Raw genomic sequence first — 19,147 nt, 5'->3', positions numbered from 1 at the left:
GCGCCCAGCGCAGCGTGAGCCACTTCCTCGCAGAGGTGTGGACTCGAGTCATGTGACTTGGACTCGAGTCATGTGACTTGGACTCGAGTCATGTGACTTGGACTCGAGTCATGTGACTTGGACTCGAGTCATGTGACTTGGACTCGAGTCATGTGACTTGGACTCGAGTCAGACTCGAGTCATGAATTTGATGACTTGCGACTCGACTTGGACTTGCATAACAATGACTTTGTCCCACCTATGAGATGTGGACTCGAGTCATGTGACTTGGACTCGAGTCAGACTCGAGTCATGAATTTGATGACTTGCGACTCGACTTGGACTTGCATAACAATGACTTTGTCCCACCTCTGCTTCCTCGTCTACCAAGCCACACCCGGTGTGTAAACAAGGCGCGTGCAGGTGCGGTTGATGGCTTAGATGACAATTAAAAAAACCCAAATTGTCAAGGGGGGGATGGTGACCTCGTGAGAGTCAAGTTGCTGCTGCTGCTGCTGCAGCTGCTGCTGCTGCAGGAGCTGTGAGCTCGGTGGAGGTGGAGACTGCGCGAGACGGAGACGGTAACGTGCAGGTGAACACCCCCCCCCCCCACCTTACACCCCCCACCTTACACCCCCCCCACCTCACACTCCCCCCCCACCTTACCCCCCACCTCACACTCCCCCCCCACCTCACCCCCCCCCACCTCACACTTGTGGTGATGGTGGTGGTGGTGGTGGTTGTTGTAGTGATGGTGGGGGTGATGGTGGGGGTGGTGGTTGTTGTGGTGATGGTGGGGGTGTTGGTGGTTGTTGTAGTGATGGTGGGGGTGATGGTGGGGGTGGTGGTAGTTGTTGTGGTGATGGTGGGGGTGATGGTGGGGGTGGTGGTGGTTGTTGTAGTGATGGTGGGGGTGATGGTGGGGGTGGTGGTGGTTGTTGTGGTGATGGTGGGGGTGATGGTGGGGGTGGTGGTTGTTGTGATGATGGTGGGGGTGATGGTGGTTGTTGTAGTGATGGTGGGGGTGATGGTGGGGGTGATGGTGGTTGTTGTGGTGATGGTGGGGGTGATGGTGGTTGTTGTAGTGATGGTGGGGGTGATGGTGGGGGTGGTGGTTGTTGTGATGATGGTGGGGGTGATGGTGGTTGTTGTAGTGATGGTGGGGGTGATGGTGGGGGTGATGGTGGTTGTTGTAGTGATGGTGGGGGTGATGGTGGGGGTGATGGTGGTTGTTGTGGTGATGGTGGGGGTGATGGTGGTTGTTGTAGTGATGGTGGGGGTGATGGTGGGGGTGGTGGTTGTTGTGGTGATGGTGGGGGTGATGGTGGTGGTTGTTGTAGTGATGGTGGGGGTGATGGTGGTTGTTGTGGTGATGGTGGGGGTGATGGCGGAGCGAAGGTTACCGCGCTTGGGGTTGGAGAGTCGTCGACTGCCTGGGCTGGAACGCGGGGACGTCTCGGTGATGCGGCAGCGATGGCGGCGGCGTGAGAACGCTGCGCGAGTTTCACCACGAGTTCACGCAGCCGCCGCTGCCCCGCCCCGACACGTGGGTTGTGTGTCACCCAGAGCCTGAGGTTTGACGACCGAGAGTTGACACTCAACTATTGTAGCTCGGCATGACGTCGTCGTCGAGGCCCAGTCTAGGCCTCGGCAAGGTCAAGACAACGAGCCTACCTTTACCCTGGCACAATACGATCATTGTACCCTTACCTTTTACCCTTTAGCAAGGTGAGGTAAAAGGTCAAAAGCAACTAGGCTACCTTTATCTTACCACAATACAATCACTCTACCCTTACCTTTTACCCTTTAGCAAGGTAGGGTAAAAGGTCAAAATCAACGAGCCCACCTTTACCCTACCTTTTACCTTACCACAATACAATCACTTTACCCTTGCCTTTTACCCTTTAGCAAGGTAAGGTAAAAGGTCAAAAGCAACGAGCCTACCTTTACCCTACCTTTTACCCTTACCCCATACAAATTACCCGATTACAGGGCAATTACTGGGGTAGTACTACACATACAAAAGGTTTATAACGGTAAATGCCGGGTAGAGCGCTTTATTCATATAGAATACTCTCGATTCCATTTTAAATGGAGGCCACGGACTGCGCCACGGAGCTTTTAGCGAGCGGTAAACAAGGTAGTAGGTAAACAAGGTATTCACCGGGTAATACTTCGCGCTACCTTTACCCTACCCTTTACCATACCCCTTGGCATGTGGACACCTTTACCCTTTACCCTTTTACCCGGTAAAAAGGGTAAATTACCTTACCTTGCCGAGGCCTAGCCCAGTCTCCGGCACGTGGTGGTTGCGACCGCCTCACTCCGTGGATTCTCCAAACGGGGAATCAGAACCGACGACAGACGCTCGAACGAAGTCAATCTCAAATAAGAGCGACCATTTCACGAAAGATTTATTAACATAAAACAAACCCCCAAACCCGAAGCCACCAAGTTTACAGAGAGCACGATCCTACTACGCCAGAGAGCACAGACACATGAGAAGCAAACAAAGACAAAGCTCACCCCCGTCAAGCCTCAACAGACTTGTTGGGACAAGGGCCATGAGGAGCGAGGGGCAGCACCTATGAAGGCCGCCACGACACACGAGGGGGTGGGTGGGCAGCATCACGCCCGGCCACCTTTGTCTCCCCAGTGGCGATGTTTTTACTACACACCACCACACCAGGTACTCATTTTAGGCTGAGTAGACCTAGGGAGAGGAGGCTCGGGACCGGTTGTTACAGATAATCGCGATCACCGGCGTTGGTGGCAGTGAGTGCAGCGCGCTGTCCCCCCCCCCCCCCCCCCCCACATGATACAAAGATGCCTCCTCTATAGCCCTTAACAGACTGTTGGGGGCAAATACCGCAATCGAGCAGCACCTACAAGATAATTCTCACAAGCCCCGTAATGCCTTTGCTACGCACTAAAACAGCAGGCTACAATCAGCGCGATGCAGAGGCTCACGTGTTCAGAATCCAGTGGCCGCCCTGGACAATCCTTCGGTGTGGGAGTTTGACCTTGAGATTACTACAACTACTAATACTGCTGCTGCAGCAGTACTGCTACCGCGCGCGAGATAGCATGCGTTGTCAGGGTCGGGATCAAACCCACGACCTCCTGCATTCCAGGCAAGGTAGTCAATATCTAGCCACCGTGGTGCCCCTAATCGAGGAGAAAGTGGTGCTCGGCGAATAGCATTGAATGTTAATTGAGACCAGTGTAACAATCGGCTAAAGTGACCAAAAGTGTCTTGCCCAGAGAAGCCGAGGATTTAACGAAGACGGTAAAAGGAATTACGCTTGTCGGCCAAGGCTGTGATGTCACTGCATCGCGTTCTATATGTATGTACGTTGAATTTCTTTCACACCGCACACAGCCAACCGTTGCTCATGTGAGGTGCCGGATGCATTTATATTAAACTTCTTTCGCATTGCACGTAGCCAACCATTGCCAATGGGAGGTGTGGGATGTTTGTACGTTTAACTTTTTTTGCACCGCAAATTGGCAACCGTTGCTAATGGGAGGTGCCTTCTTGAGCGTTGATGCACGCTCCACGCGTTGTGCAGGATTTCTTTAACTTGGTTTGTGCTTTCTTTTTGTGTGCACGCTGGGTGAACTCCACACAGATGGATAGAGTCCTGACCCTCTTGGTGTTATGTGGCGCCGATTCTGAATCGTGTTTGCCGGCGTCACGGGCCAAATGTGAAAAGTTACACCGCAAAAATAACGATGCTCAAATGCACTCCCTATAACTACTAACAAACTTGCAGGACCCTCCTGATAACAGTCTTGATACTCATCTACGCTTGCCTGGGTTAACAAGCAGAATAATGATAATGCTTAAACAAATATTCACTGCTTTATTGGCCTTAGCGTCACACTCCACAGGAGGTGAATTACTCTGCTAGCTGGTAAAGTACTCGTACAGGGCATGCAATAAATTATTGGGTTTGATTCCTGACTCGGGCATATTTCTGTAAGTTCTCCCCCTGTTCTGCAAAGTGAGTGACTGGAGTTTGTCTGATCTCTCCCTGTTCTACAGAGTGAGTGGAGTTTGTATGATCTCCCCCTGTTCTACAGTGAGAGTGAGTGGAGTTTGTATGATCTCCCCCTGTTCTACAGTGAGAGTGAGTGGAGTTTGTATGATCTCCTGGACCAACAGGGGCCCCCTGTCGTAGCCATAGCAGGCAGGGCTATGGCCTCTGAGTGAAAGCAGTCAACCTCCGCTACCGTACGGTTGGGTCCCAAATTCTGGAACGTTCCTTTTCAGATCGTCCTCGTCACAAGCAACAACAAAAAAGACTTGGCTATAGGCGTACAAAATGTCAGCTCTTTAGCCCCCTTCTAATACAACGTGAGCATGTTAGATCGCTCACTCAGGTGCTCATCTACATGTGGTATAAAAGACAACGACTTCCCCATGTACCCTCAACGGACTGTTGGGGCAAGCGACGTTCGCGAGTAGCACCTATAAAGACCGACCATCAGGCGTCTACAGACCAGGGAACCATCTCCTGCAGTACCCTCGCAGACCACCAGGGGTCGTCTCTCTCATATAGTATCCTCAAGGACTCCCCTGGAGGATCCTGGCAGAGGTCCGCGGATCCCTGGTCTCTCGGAACGCAAGCGTGGCGACGGATTGTACCTGGCGAATCCAGGTGTAAGTACTCGTCTAGCAGAAGTTCTCTACTTGGTATAGACCCCTAAAACTAATTATTTATTTTATCAGGTCAGGCTCACTGAGCTGATCTGTGGCTCTTTTTCAAAAGCGACCTATCACGAATGATAGCTCATCATGTGGAAAAATACAGCAGACAAACACTCTAAAACGATGGATTGTTGATTCTAAATGTCGTCAGACCGAACCCACGACCTCCTGTATACCAGACAATGTAGTGAACATCTAACCATTGTGGCGCCCCTATCCTAACTGCCCCGTGTCTCAACTCGAGTATCAGAGTTGCGGCAACGGCTTCCATTCAACTGAACTTGCGCTACTTTTTAGGAAGTCGTAAAGTCGGTTTGTACTCTGGTCCCTGTTTTTTGTATTTTTACAGTTTTTGTAAGCTATAGCCAAAGGACTTAACCAGCTCTCCCCTCATTCTAAGACATGATTAGAATTCGCACTGCTCGCTCACGATTGTCTTACAGCAAAGGGCGGTAAAAACCAAAGTAACGAGACATCCATATGTATCGAATTCGGTAGGAAACAACAAAAAAAACCTCAATATCGCCGCGACGCGAAGCAGCGAATATGAGATGGCGGTCCTCAATAAACGACGTCACAAAGCGGTCTCTTAAAGGGACACATGGCGCCTCCTGAGCACGCAGGTTGCTGGATCCCCCTGGTCTATGGTAGCTAAAGTAACACGCCACAAATATGGGTGAACGTTTGTATGTTAAAGTTCTTTCGCACCACCAGTACACGTAGCAAACTAAACACAACAAGCAGTTCTAAAGAAATGAGTTTGTCAATCTAGGTGATTTAAAAGTGCATAGCTCCAGTGGTTTCATTATATCGGAAGGAAGAGACCCAAAGAGATCCAGAGACTTATATAGAACCATAGAAACCCATTCTCCGATGTAGATATGCTGAACTTCTTTCGCACCGCCATACGTAGCCAACCGTGGTAATCGGAGGTGCGGGGGGAAGGACAACAAACTAAACAATACATCACAGTGTCAGGCGGTATAGCCAGGTAGCTCAACATCATCAACATAATTGGTTTTTTACCCTTCTATCTGGCAACAAAACTGACACCTTTTTTTACAAGGAGTCATGTTTGCATAGACAACAATACCTGCAGTCATAATGCAAACAAAAAACATAACTCTGATAATGTATGCACTGTCCTTGAAGTTGATTGGTCCACACCCGATACAGCTTTCCTTAGAGCCTAGTCTCACATGGGTTGGACCAGATGACGCCAAAAGCGAACATGACTCCTTGTAATAAAGGTGTCAGTTTTGTTGCCAGATAGAAGGGTAAAAAACCAATTATCATATTTTTTACTGGCAAATGAGGTTCCAATGGGGGATCATCAATATCAGCAGCCATGTTCAAGCCACTGCAGGATGACAGCCTCCCCAAGCTGCACACTATTTTTTGTTCTGTCCAAAACGTTCAATCGCACGGCGAGGGTGATTTTAAAGTTTGTTTAGAGGGTACTGCCACTGGGATTCGATCGTAAAAAACACACGGGAGAGCAAAGCGGGAGAGGGGGGTGATTGGATTTCCTTTCAAGGAATTAGCGTTCATGTGCGTGTGTTGAACTTGTTTCGCACCACCGTACGTTTGCCAACCGTACGAATCGAAGGTGGCGGGGGGGGGGGGACAACAAAATAAACACGGAGAGAGACGCACAAACCCCAAATATACAGCAACAGGTATCAAGGGTCGGGATGGAACCCAGGACCTCCTGCATACCAGGCGAGGTAGTAGTAGGTTTTTACCCTTTCAACTGGTACAAAACTGACACCTTTATACAAGGCATCATGTTTGCAACCATTATCAGAGTTGTTTCTTTTTGTTTGCATTTTGACTGCTTGTGTTGTGGTTATTGCAAACATGATGCCTTGTATAAAGGTGTCAGTTTTGTACCAGTTTAAAGGGTAAAAACCTACTACTATATTTTGCCACTGGTAAAGGAGGTCTCATAGTGTAAATACCAGGCGAGGTAGTTAACATCTACCTAGCCACCAACACGGAAATGGCGCCGATGGAGAAGAAGCCCGAGACCCCCACGTCACGTTGGAGCTCGCGACGTCGCCATGCCCGTGCCGGACCCGCTGCCCGGGTGTGCATTGTCATTGCGTGCCCCGCGCGCAGAGATCGAAACTCGCGATGCTAGTTGCCGACGGAGAGCTCCACGCGACCGCTCCACCGCCGCGTGTGAACGGCTTCGCTCCGCCGAAGAGCCGCTGGTTTGTCTACAGAGTGCTGCGATAGGAGCCGGCGTCAGACGGCAGCCCTGACCTGTCCATCGCTCGGCTGATTCGATCAAAATAAACCCGACAGCTCGGCAGATGATTTCCCATCCTTCGCATGGGCAAGGGCCCTTTCCTCTCGTTAAGGAAATGGGCTCCTACGACTATATTCTACACCCCAGCATAAATAGTCGCTCCAAGCCTGGGGCGTGCCATTCAGACTCTGTCTACTTGACAGACCTGTTCTCCACCTGAAGACGGCTGCTTGCGTTGTGGCCGAAACGTCGTGAGAATTATTTTATTATGTTTTATTTGTATTATTTTATTATTTTCCTTCTACGTGACTTTACCGAAAGAACCAAGAAGATATAATCTACACGTCCTGTCTGCCCCACAGCCTTCTGGGGAGCGCGCCATTTCAGCGGCACTGGTTCGGCATGAAACAAAACTGTGCACCGATTTTGACACCAAATGTCTCATCAGCAGTCATGCTTGCTTGAATCAATGCTGTTGAACTGCCCAGATGTTTGTAGGCTAGGACCAGTCTCATCATTAGCAGAGACAGGCTCTGCTTGAACCAATGTTCCAGGTGAACCCTGCCAGTCGCCTCCCGCGCTGTGCCAGATACGAGTCCTAGTTGGATGCCAAACCGCAGCACACGGCACACGGCACACGGCACACGGCACACCACACGCACGAGAGACGCCGCCGAGCGACTGAGCGGCTAACCCATCGCTGGCGCGCGCGCCTGGCAACGAGCCCGGCACTACAATAACAGGACCCTGCGGGGTGGGCTGGTAGGAATAATACTAATACCGGTACAGGGATATCGACCGGGTATAGAGGAGTTAAAAAGAAAATGATTTGTGCATGGGGGGTGAGCGATGACGTCCACACCCCCTTCCCCACTGACTCGCGCGCCCACAGAGCAAGGATTGCAACAGGCGATGTCATTGGCTGCGCCGGATGCGACAGCCATCTTGTTTAGTTCATTTAGTTCACGGATCGCAGGGGGAGCGGGCGGCCATCTTGTCGGACAGACGGACAGTCGGACGGACGGACGGACACATTAATCTATTGGTGGTCTGGTCCACTTCGTTCCTACCAGTATAAACTACACTATACCGGCACGGCCCCATTGCCGCGATCACGGCGGCGATTCCACCGTCGTTGCCGCCGCCGCCGTCGCCGCCACGGTGGCGGGCTCCGTGTCGGCCGCCGCCGTCACCGGTTGGGCACGGGCGGCGTGCGTGAGTCGGTGTCTGTGCAACGTGGCGGCCTGCGCGAAGGAGCGTCCGCACTCCCCGCACTCGTGCCGACGCTCGTGCACGGCCGTGGCTCCGCCCCCGCCGGCGGCGGCGGAGGCGGCGGCGGCGGCGGCGGCGTGCCGACGCTCGTGGGCGCGCAGGTTGGAGAGCTGGGCGAAGGCGCGGCCGCAGTCGACGCAGGCGTGCGGCCGCTCCCCCGTGTGCGTGCGCTCGTGCTTGCGCAGCGTGGACATGAGGGTGAACGCACGGCCGCAGCGCTCGCAGACGTGGGGGCGCTCGTGCGTGTGCGTGCGCAGGTGGACCTGTCCGTGGGTGGGGGGCAGAAGGGGGGGGGGTGGGGGGGGAGCGCTGTTTAACCTTCCTTTCTCTGCCCCCCCCCCTCCTCCGCCCCTCACACGAACTCCGGTCATCGCAGCAGCAGCAGCAGTAGCGGCTTTTAGCGAACCATCGAACAAACACGGTCACCACATCATCGCACGCTTTGAGATGCTATATAAACTACACTATACACTACACTATACACTACTATACACTACACTATACACTACACTATACACTACTACACACTACACTATACACGGCACTATACACTACACTATACACGACACTATACACTACACTATACACTACACTATACACTACTACACTATACACTACTACACTATACACTACACACTACTATACACGACACTATACACTACACTATATACGACACTATACACTACACTATACACTACACTATACATGACACTTTACACGACTGTATACTACATTATACACGATACAGTACACACTACTATATACTACATTATACACTACACTATACACTACTATACACATTATACACGACAATATACACTGCTATACACTATACTCCTATACACTACATTATACAATTCACTATGCACTACAATCCTATACACTACACTACTATACTATAAACTATGCTATACACAACTATACACTACACTACTATATACTACACTATACACTACTCTACTGTACACTACACTACACACTACACGACTATACACTATAATATATACTGCTATACACCACTATACATTACACTTTTGGCTTACCGTCGAAAGCACACTTTATTTGCGCTTATACGGCCACCTGGAACGCCACCGGGAGCTATGAACTTTTAAATCATCATCAAACAGATTGATAAAATAATTTCTTCAGAACTTCAGAACTGATTATTTCCCCACACCTTTGATTAGCATGGTTGGCTACGTACAGTGTTGCGAAAGAAGTTCAACATACACACATACACAGAAACCCACAGAGACACACAACACACACACACAACAACAACAACAACCGTCATTCTCCACGAAGTGATAGTGACGTCACCATGGCGCTTGTGCCAGGCTATGTGCATTTAAGGCCACGTGAAGTGTCGAACACCTGCTGGCAGGAGGTCACAGGATAGACCAAGGGGCCATGGGTTGACTGAGATGACTGGCCGATGCACCACCTGTGCCCCCTACTGTGCCAACTTGCTGTGTTTTAGCCACCTCCCACTCTGCTCATTGCTGTGAGCGTCGCTCCTCTGCCTCCGTTGTTGCTGGAGGGCGACTGCCTGCAACTGCCCAGTAGCATCGTCCTTCACGAGCCTCCTCCACAGAGGCCGATCTTGACACCGCTGGTACCAGTCAAAGGTAAGTCCACTCAGCTCCATATCATATCATTCCATCTCTTCTCTAGCCCATGCCGCGCCCATTTAACCCCCTCTATCTTGCCAAACAAAAGCTGTTTGGGCATGCGGTGGCTGGGCATGCGGGCTACATAACCGAGCCAACGCAGCCTTGCCTGCCGGACAAGCTCACCGATGGGACTGTGTTCAGATCTTTCAAGGATTTGTGAGCTCCTCACACAATCCAGTCTGGTTAAACCCAGGATGGATCATAGGCAGGCCAGCCTGAATGTTCATCACCAGCGAAGATGTCCCATTAGGGGGGTCCACATTTCACAAGCATAGAGAAGGGAGGGCATAACCGTGGTCGAGAAGACCGCAAGCAATGTATGGAGCGAAAGGCCAAGTAGCTTCCACACAGCATTATGCAGCCGATGAAAATATAATGCTGTTCGACTGATTCAGAGTGAGACCTCTGCTGTCAAACTGGAACTGGTCATAAGCACACTGCTCAGGTAAGGAAACTTCTCCACTCTCTCCACAAATGCCCCGCCAATAGAGTTGTTGGGGTGGAGTGTCTGATGGTACTAAATACCCAGGTAGGTGCTTAGTTTCGGTGGGGCTGGTGGTAAGGCCCCACCTCCTAGTGGCACACTCCAGGTTCAGCAGCAGCGCCTCCAACTCCTCCTCTGATTGAGCAGCTTTTACAAAATCATCGGCAACCATTATATAGTTGACCAATAGGGAGCCATCCCTTGACCCCATCCGGGCATCAATAAGCCTCCTATTGTATCAGTACCAGATGGAAATTCCTCCGGTACAGCTATCGAAGGCTTCACGAACTACGTGGTCAAAATAGATGTTAAATAATGTGGGAGCCAGAGGACATCCCTGTCGCACCCAAAGATGAACAGGGAATGGCTCCAAATCCCAGCCAAACCTCCTGAATACCACAGAGATCCAGGCCGTACCGGTCCAGCTCCCAAAAGAGGAGTGGCAGCCTCTCCTCCGCAGTGAGCATTCGGACATCCCACGTGGCCACACGCAGTGGCTTTTTGTTGTTTCGGGAGGAACCCCGAGGGTAAGGATTCAGTCCCCTGGCTCTGCCAAATGGAGTTTGGCCAGGAGACGTCATAGACGCCTGTCCCCTCGGGGCCTCCGACACTCCACACACGCATGCACACACACACACGCACACCACACATACACGCACACCACTACACACGCTATCACACACACACCACCATACACACATGCACACTACCAACAACAACAATGCACTCACACACACCACCACACATGCATACACACACAAAGTCACACCACCACACAAGCCCGCACACACCACACACCACGCACATACACAACACACACATGCACACACACCATGCACACACACCACACACGCACACACACGAAACACGCACACCACGACACATGCACGCACATCACCACACACGACCGCACACACCACACACGCACACCACCACAACAACAACAACAACCGCAATTCGCCACTAAGTGGCGGTGACGTCACCATGACGCTTGTGCCAGGCCAAGTGCACCTTGAGGCCACGTGAAGTGTCGAACGCCCGCTGGCAGGAGGTCACGGGGCAGACCCAGGTGCACACAGACACACCACGCACGCACACCACCACACCATACATGCACCCCACGCACACACACCACCACACTACACACGCACACCACACACGCACACCACACCCCCCACAGCACGCCCCGTCACCCCACCTTGAGGTTGGAGAGCTTGGAGAAGCCCTTGCCGCACTCGGGGCAGGCGTGCGGCCGCTCCCCTGTGTGCGTCCGCCAGTGCTCGCGCAGGTTGCACAGCTGCGAGAAGGAGCGTCCGCACTGCTCGCAGGCGTGCGGACGCTCGCCCGTGTGCGTGCGCCGGTGCTTGTCCAGCGTGGCCAGGCGCATGAAGCCGTCGCCGCAACGCTCGCACACGAAGGGCCGCTGGGCCGCGTGGGCCGCGCCCCGGTGGGCCCGCAGAGCCTCGGCCCGAGAGAACTCCTCTCCGCACTCGGCGCAAGCGTGCGGCCTCCCGCCGGGCGGGTGGGCGCTGCGCTCGTGCCGCTCCAGGGCGGGCGCCTGGGCGAAGGTGCGGTCGCAGGCCCGGCAGGCGTGAGGCCGGCGGCGGCGGCCGTCGGCGTCGGCGGCCGCGGCGGCGTGCCGCCGCTGGTGCTTGCGCAGGGCGGCGAGCTCGGCGAAGGCGCGGCCGCACTCGGCGCACGGGTGGGGCAGGGCGCCGGCGTGCGACAGGCGGTGCAGCTTGAGGCCGTAGCCGCGGGAGAAGGCGCGGCCGCAGTCCGTGCAGGCGAAGGGCCGCTCGCCGGTGTGAGCGCTGCGGTGCTTGAGCAGCGTGGACGGGTGGGAGAAGGAGCGCCCGCAGTCGGCGCACGTGTGGGGGTGGTCGCTCAGGTGCGTTCGCAGGTGCACCTGGCGCAAGCACAAGCGGCACGCGCCGGTTAAGACAACGCGGCGCACCGCATCTCGTCGCCGTCGCTCCACGTGGAGCTGTTGCTTTCACACTCACTCATATACTCACTCACTCACACACTCACTCTACCACTCACTCACTCACTCATACACTCACTCACTCACACACTCACTCACACACTCACTCACACACTCACTCACACACTCACTCTACCACTCACTCACTCATATACTCACTCACTCACACACTCACTCTACCACTCACTAACACACACACTCACTCACTCACACACTCACTCATACACTCACTCACTTATACTCACTCACACACAACAACAACCGCCATTCGCCAGTAAGTGGCGGTGACGTCACCACGACGCTTGTGCCAGGCCAAGTGCACGTTGAGGCCAGGTGAAGTGTTGAAAGCCCGCTGGCACGAGGTCACGGGGCAGACCCAGGTGCCACAGGTCGACTGACTGAAATGACTGGCTAATGCATCACAACAACGCGCTCCGCTCGTTGGTGTGAGCGTCGCTCCTCCACCCTCCGTTGTTGTTGGAGGGCGACAGGTCAATAAAGCAGAGATTTAGGCTTTGTTTGAATTCCCTACACCTCTGCTGTAGCATACGGACAGAAAATATGGCATCTGTGCAGGACCGCCCTTTCCTGAAACCGCATTGGGGCTCCGCAAGCCTCTCCTCAGCGTGCCTGGCAAGGCGATGTTGAATAATCCTTGCCAGGACCTTTGCCGGCACACTGAGGAGGGATATGTCCCAGTAGTTGTTACAGTCTATGCGGTCCACCAGGGCATCCTTCCAATCCTGCGAAACCTGTCCAGTGGTCCAGACATATAACAGAGTTACAGGCACAGATGTTAACAACTTCACCTGGTATACAGGAAGTCGTGGATTTGATTCTGACCCTGACACTTGTTGTAAATTTGGAGTTTGTATGTCTGGGTCTCTGTGTGTGTACCATACCTTGAACTTCTTTTGCACCGTACCTATCCAAGCGTGCTAATCGGAGGTACAATGCGGAACTTGACAGTTTGCAGTTGTTTTTGGATAGTTTTGTTCGTGTTTGCTGTGACCACGTGACCATGGTGTTTGTGGTGACCACGTGGTGTTTTCTGTGACCACGTGTCCATGGTGTTTGCTGTGACCACGTGTCCATGGTGTTTGCTGTGACCACGTGTCCATGGTGTTTGCTGTGACCACGTGTCCATGGTGTTTGCTGTGACCACGTGTCCATGGTGTTTGCTGTGACCACGTGGTATTTGCTGTGACCACATGGTGTGTCCACGGTGTTTGCTGCGACCCGCAGGAGGGAGAGAGAGAGATGCGTGCGGACGCGTTGGCCGTGGCACCTTGAGGCTGAAGAGCATGAGGAAGGCCTCCCCACAGTGCACGCAGGTGTGTGGAGACTCCTCCTCGTCCACCTGCTCCTCCTCCTCCTCCTCCTCGTCGCCCCCTCCACCTTCGCTCACCCGCAGGGGCCTCCGCCTCCACCTTCTCCTCCTCGTCCGCTGCTGTGGCCACTCGCTGCTCGCTGCCCGGGGAAGTGGGCGGGGTGGTTGTACAGGAGGAGGAGGGTGGGGTAAGGTGTGGGTGCTCCCACCGATTCAAAGATGTCTGGTCAGCGTGGAAGCGGTACCACGGTGGCTAGGAGATGTTGACTACCTCGCCTGGTGTGCAGGAGGTCGTGGGTTCGATCCCGACCCTGACGATGCCTGCTGCTGTATATTTGGAATCTGCATCTCTCTCATCATCATCATTACCGTGGCTAGGAGATGTTGACTACCTCGCCTGGTGTGCAGGAGGTCGTGGGTTCGATCCCGACCCTGACGATGCCTGCTGCTGTATATTTGGAATCTGCATCTCTCTCATCATCATCATTACCGTGGCTAGATGTTGACTACCTCGCCTGGTGTGCAGGAGGTCGTGGGTTCGATCCCGACCCTGACGATGCCTGCTGCTGTATATTTGGAATCTGCATCTCTCTCATCATCATCACGGTGGCTAGGAGATGTTGACTACCTCGCTGGTGTGCAGGAGGTCGTGGGTTCGATCCCGATCCTGACGATGCCTGCTGCTGTATATTTGGAATCTGCGTTTCTCTCATCATCATCATTACCGTGGCTAGGAGATGTTAACTACCTCGCCTGGTATACACGAGGTCGTGGGTTCGATCCCGACCCTGACACCTGTTGTATAATTGGAGTTTGTGAATCTCTCTGTCTCTCTCCCCGTGATGATGATGAGGTGGAGCAGGACAACGCAGGTGGCGTAGTGGATCGTGAATCTGCAACTGTGCATTGTTACTGTTGCTTTAGATCCGCGTTGTTGAACGATGCCCGCTGCATTTACGTTTACCGAAAGTAACAGTCCTGTACTGAACATCAGTGAAAAAGAACTTGGTAACTCATCGGATTCCTCCAATATAAATGTATAGGAGTGTAGTGTACAGTGTGTATTGTTGTATATAGTGTAGTATGTATTGTAGTGTGTCATCCCCAATTTTGCCCCATGATCTTTTCTAAGCTGAGAGATTTCCCCTCCCCCAAGGCCTCACAGAGATCCTCAATAAATCTGCAAACCTGTTCCAGGGGGTCGGAGATCGATCACCTCTCTTTCCCCTGATGGTGATAGGCGTGGCGCTGCAAGTTACTTTTTTGATGGAATAAAAGAGTAACTTGTGATCGCGAGCGACTGAGGCAGACTCCAACTCCTCACAAACACGCGACCACCACTTATCCTTGCAGCGCCGCACGGCTCTCCAAACCTCCGAGCAAAGGCCTCCTCACTCTCCAATGTGGGATGCTGTAGACGGTGAGAGTGGTCCTGCCGCTTTTTCCCAAATAGCTGGAACACCTCGTCTGTCAGCCAGGGTCTCTGGGCAAGTTTGGGGTGTGTACCCAAAGCAGCCATTGCAGCTGCATGAGCCATAGTACTAAACCTCACCCATTTCCCCTCGGCATCAGGAGGGGGGGACGATGCCAACCTCAGCTGCATGCGATGATGAAATTCTCGCTTGCAACTTTTATTAGCTGAGACCAGGACACTGTGGGTTTTAATTAGGTCCTAGACGGACAGATGACAAGTCAATGGTCAGCGGGCAGATCAGCTCCACGGTAGGTCCTGGTGTCAAGGACATGGGCTCACATCCGCTGTTCTGTCACTATGTATTCCAGCAGATATTCTTGCTTGGACCCGGGGTGCATCCATGATGTTGTGTGGATGCGCCGATGCCAAAAATGCGTGTTGGTAGTTACAAGCCCATGGGCTGTACAGAAGTCTAGCAGCCTCCTACCGTTGTTATTGAGCTGATCTGGCCGATGCCTTCCAATCATTCCAGACCAGGTGCCAGCGTCATGATCCACTTGGGCATTAAAGTCACCCAACAGGATGACTCTATCCCGAAGGGCCACTTTAGCGAGCACCTGTGACAGGAGGTCATAGAAGGCATCTGACTCATCGGCTTTGTCTGCATCCCTCCACTGATGTTCATCTTTGAGGGGGGGCATAAGCAACCACCACCACTAGCCTGGGGCTTACAGCTTCCCACACCTCACAGCCATGCTCCCACGCCCCCTTAATTATTTAGTTCAGAAGAAGAGCCACACCCTGTTGTTTGGCAGTCTCCTGCCCCGAGTAGAGGACTGTCCACCCCTCATGGTGGCAGGAGCCAGAACCGGTCCACCGGACCTCCTGAATGCCAGAGATCCAGGCGGTACCGGTCCAGCTCCCGACAAAGGAGTGGCAGCCTCTCCTCCGCAGTGAGTGTTCGAACATTCCACGTGGCCACACGTAGTGGCTTTTCGTTGTTTCTGGAGGAGCCCCGAGGGTGAAGATTCAATCTCCTGGCTCCGCCAATTGGGGTTTGGCCAGGAGACGTCATAGACGCCTGTCCCCCCGGGGCCTCCGGCACAAGCTTATTAGTTACATATTTATGTTTCATTCGTAGTTTCGTGGTAATGAATTGAAGGTGGAGGGGTTACCAGCCCCTCGCACCCATCCAGAGCCCCCGTTTAGCCACTGTGGTGGTCACAGACGCCATGAGGGGAGAGGCCAATTGGCATTGGGGCCTCTTGCACAAGCTTAGTTAGATTTTTTTCCACGTAGTTTAGTGGTAATGAGAATTCGCCGACCTTGTCCCCCATCCTCGTCTTCGTCGTCGTCACCGCCGGCGTCGCTCTCCCGCAGCTCCACCTCCACCTCGGCCGTGCTTGGAGGGAGACCCGCTCCCTCCTCCTCCCCCCCCTCATCCCCCTCCTCCTCACCCCCCTCATCCCCCTCGGGCTCCCACTCCTCCACCGCGCTCTCCAGCTTGCCCCTCACCCCCATGTTAACCTCTCCTCCGTCACCTGGGATAGGCGGAAGGGTCAGGGGTCAGAATTGAGCTTATACAGGGTGCTTCAAAAAATGTTAACACACATATGGGACGACTATCGTTCTTCTTGGTTCTTTCGATAAAGTCACGTAGAATGGAAATAATAAAATAATAAAATAAAACAGAATAAAATACAATTCTCACGACGTTTCGGCCACAACGCAAGCAGCCGTCCTCAGGTGAAGAACAGGTCTGTCGGAAAGATGGCGTCTTATGTGTAGGAGGACATGGGTTCGATTCCCAACCCTGACAATGCCTGCTGCTGTTTATTTGGAGTTTGCTTCTCTCTGTCATCATCACCACGGTGGCTAGGAGATGTTAACTACCTCGCCTGGTGTGCAGGAGGTCGTGGGTTCGACCCCGACCGTGAGCATCCCTGCTGCTGTATATTTGGAGTCTGTGTCTCTCTGTGGTCGCATGAATTTTTTCTCCGGGTCCTCCGGTTTCCACCCCGACATTTAGAATGAGCGTCATGCGTTTATAGTTATTTAGCTGCTGCTATTAATTTCCACGATGATGAGAAGCGGCCACTTGGTTGAGGTGCATTCATTTGTGATGTCCAGCGTCGCTTCTGAAAAAGAGCCACCACATAGCTCAGTGGGCCCTAAACCTGGTAAAATAGCTTCAAGTTTAGTTTAACTACCTCGCCTGGTAAGCAGGAGACCGTGACTTTGATTCTGACCCTCGACGATGCCTGCTGCTGTATATTTGGAGTCAGCATGTTCACTCTCTTCTCGGGGTGGTCGCGTGGATTTCTCCCCGGGTCCTCCGGCTTTTTCCCTCCAACATTTGGCACCGACACCGCTCGTATTGAGAGCTCGGGGTAAGCATTTACACTATGAGACCTCCTTTACTCTGATAGTGCGCTGTCTTTTGAGTTGTGCGCCTTTTGGCGTTATCTGGTCCAACAGCAATGGAGACTAGGCTCTAAGAAAAGCTGTCTCGGGTGTTGACCAATCAACTTCCAAGGACAGTGCATATCATCATCAGAGTTGTTTCTTTTTGTTTGCATTTTGACTGCTTGTGTTGTGGTTATTGCAAACATGATGCCTTGTATAAAGGTGTCAGTTTCTGTACCAGTTGAAAGGGTAAAAACCTATCACTATATTTTGCCACTGGTAAAGGAGATGTCTCATAGTGTAAATGCTTACCCCGAGATCTTAATACTCTGATAGTGCGCTGTTTTTGAGTTGTGCGCCTTTTGGCGTCATCTGGTCCAACACCAATGGAGACTAGGCTCTAAGAAAAGCTGTCTCGAGTGTTGACCAATCAACTTCCAAGGACAGTGCATATCATTATCATCATCAGAGTTGTTTCTTTTTGTTTGCATTTTGACTGCTTGTATTGTGGTTATTGCAATTTTGTACCAGTTGAAAGGGTAAAAACCTATCACTATATTTTGCCACTGGTAAAGGAGATGTCTCGTAGTATAAAAATGAAGTTTAGTTTTTAGTTTAACCACCACCGCCACCAGTCGCTCACCCGCACCAGGGTCACTGCGTGCGAAGTCCACCGCTGGTGACGTCTCCTCCTCCACCTCCTCCACCACCTCCTCCTCCACCTCCTCCACCACCTCCTCTTTGACCCTCAGCTCCTGCGAGGTGGCGCTCGGGTGCCGCGGGTCCATCGCCATGGCGACACGAGGAGGAGGGGTAACCACGGCAACGTCGAACGCCTGCGATGGTTGTAGTTGGTTTTGGTTGTAGTTGGTAGTGGTTCTTGTTGTTGTTGTAGTTAGTATTGGTTGTTGTTGTTGTTGTAGTTGGTAGTGGTTGGTAGTGGTTGCTGTGGTTGTTGTGGTTGGAGTTGGTAGTGGTTGTAGTTGGTAGTGGTTGTTGTTGTAGTTGTTGTTGGTTGTGGTTGTAGTTGGTAGTGGTTGTAGTTGTGGTTGGTAGTGGTTGTAGTTGTGGTTGGTAGTGGTTGTAGTTGGTAGTGGTTGTAGTTGGTAGTGGTTGTTGTGGTTGGTAGTGGTTGTTGTAGTAGTTGTTGTTGTTGGTAGTGGTTGTAGTTGTGGTTGGTAGTGGTTGTAGTTGGTAGTGGTTGTTGTTGTAGTTGTTGTTGGTTGTGGTTGTAGTTGGTAGTGGTTGTTGTGGTTGGTAGTGGTTGTTGTAGTAGTTGTTGTTGTTGGTAGTGGTTGTTGTTGTAGTTGGTAGTGGTTGTTGTTGTAGTTGTTGGTAGTGGTTGTTGTTGTAGTTGGTAGTGGTTGTTGTAGTAGTTGTTGTTGGTAGTGGTTGTAGTTGGTAGTGGTTGTTGTTGGTTGTTGTTATGGTTGTTGGAGTTGGTTGTGGTTGTAGTTGTTGAAGTGAGTGTTTACCCGATTCAACTCGGTAAAGATCCTCGCTTTGTGAATGTTACTTTGTTGTGGTGGTTGTAGTGGTGGTTGTTGTGGTGGTTGTTGTGGTGGTTGTTGTGGTTGTAGTGGTGGTTGTTGTGGTGGTTGTTGTGGTGGTTGTTGTGGTTGTAGTGGTGGTTGTAG

At 52.4% G+C, this 19,147-nt stretch overlaps 1 protein-coding gene across 1 annotated transcript; it reads right to left on the bottom strand.

Annotated features, from left to right (window-relative positions):
- Nucleotides 1-2,778: 2,778 nt before the first annotated feature.
- On the bottom strand, nt 2,779-18,304 carry LOC144949979 (uncharacterized). The gene is made up of 6 exons (XM_078879968.1): nt 18,233-18,304; nt 17,320-17,401; nt 16,430-16,645; nt 13,649-13,830; nt 11,575-12,282; nt 2,779-8,482 (listed from the first exon to the last, which is right to left on the bottom strand). The coding sequence occupies exons 1-6, from the start codon at nt 18,302-18,304 to the stop codon at nt 8,060-8,062; spliced, it is 1,683 nt and encodes a 560-aa protein (XP_078736094.1). The 3' UTR covers nt 2,779-8,059.
- Between the last annotated feature and the right edge of the window lie 843 nt (nt 18,305-19,147).

This window comes from Lampetra fluviatilis, chromosome 55, assembly GCF_964198595.1.
Source record: "Lampetra fluviatilis chromosome 55, kcLamFluv1.1, whole genome shotgun sequence".
NCBI classification, from domain to species: Eukaryota; Metazoa; Chordata; class Hyperoartia; order Petromyzontiformes; family Petromyzontidae; genus Lampetra; species Lampetra fluviatilis.
The sequence above is the reverse complement of the archived record's forward strand: the minus strand, read 5'-3'. Positions and strand labels throughout refer to the sequence as shown.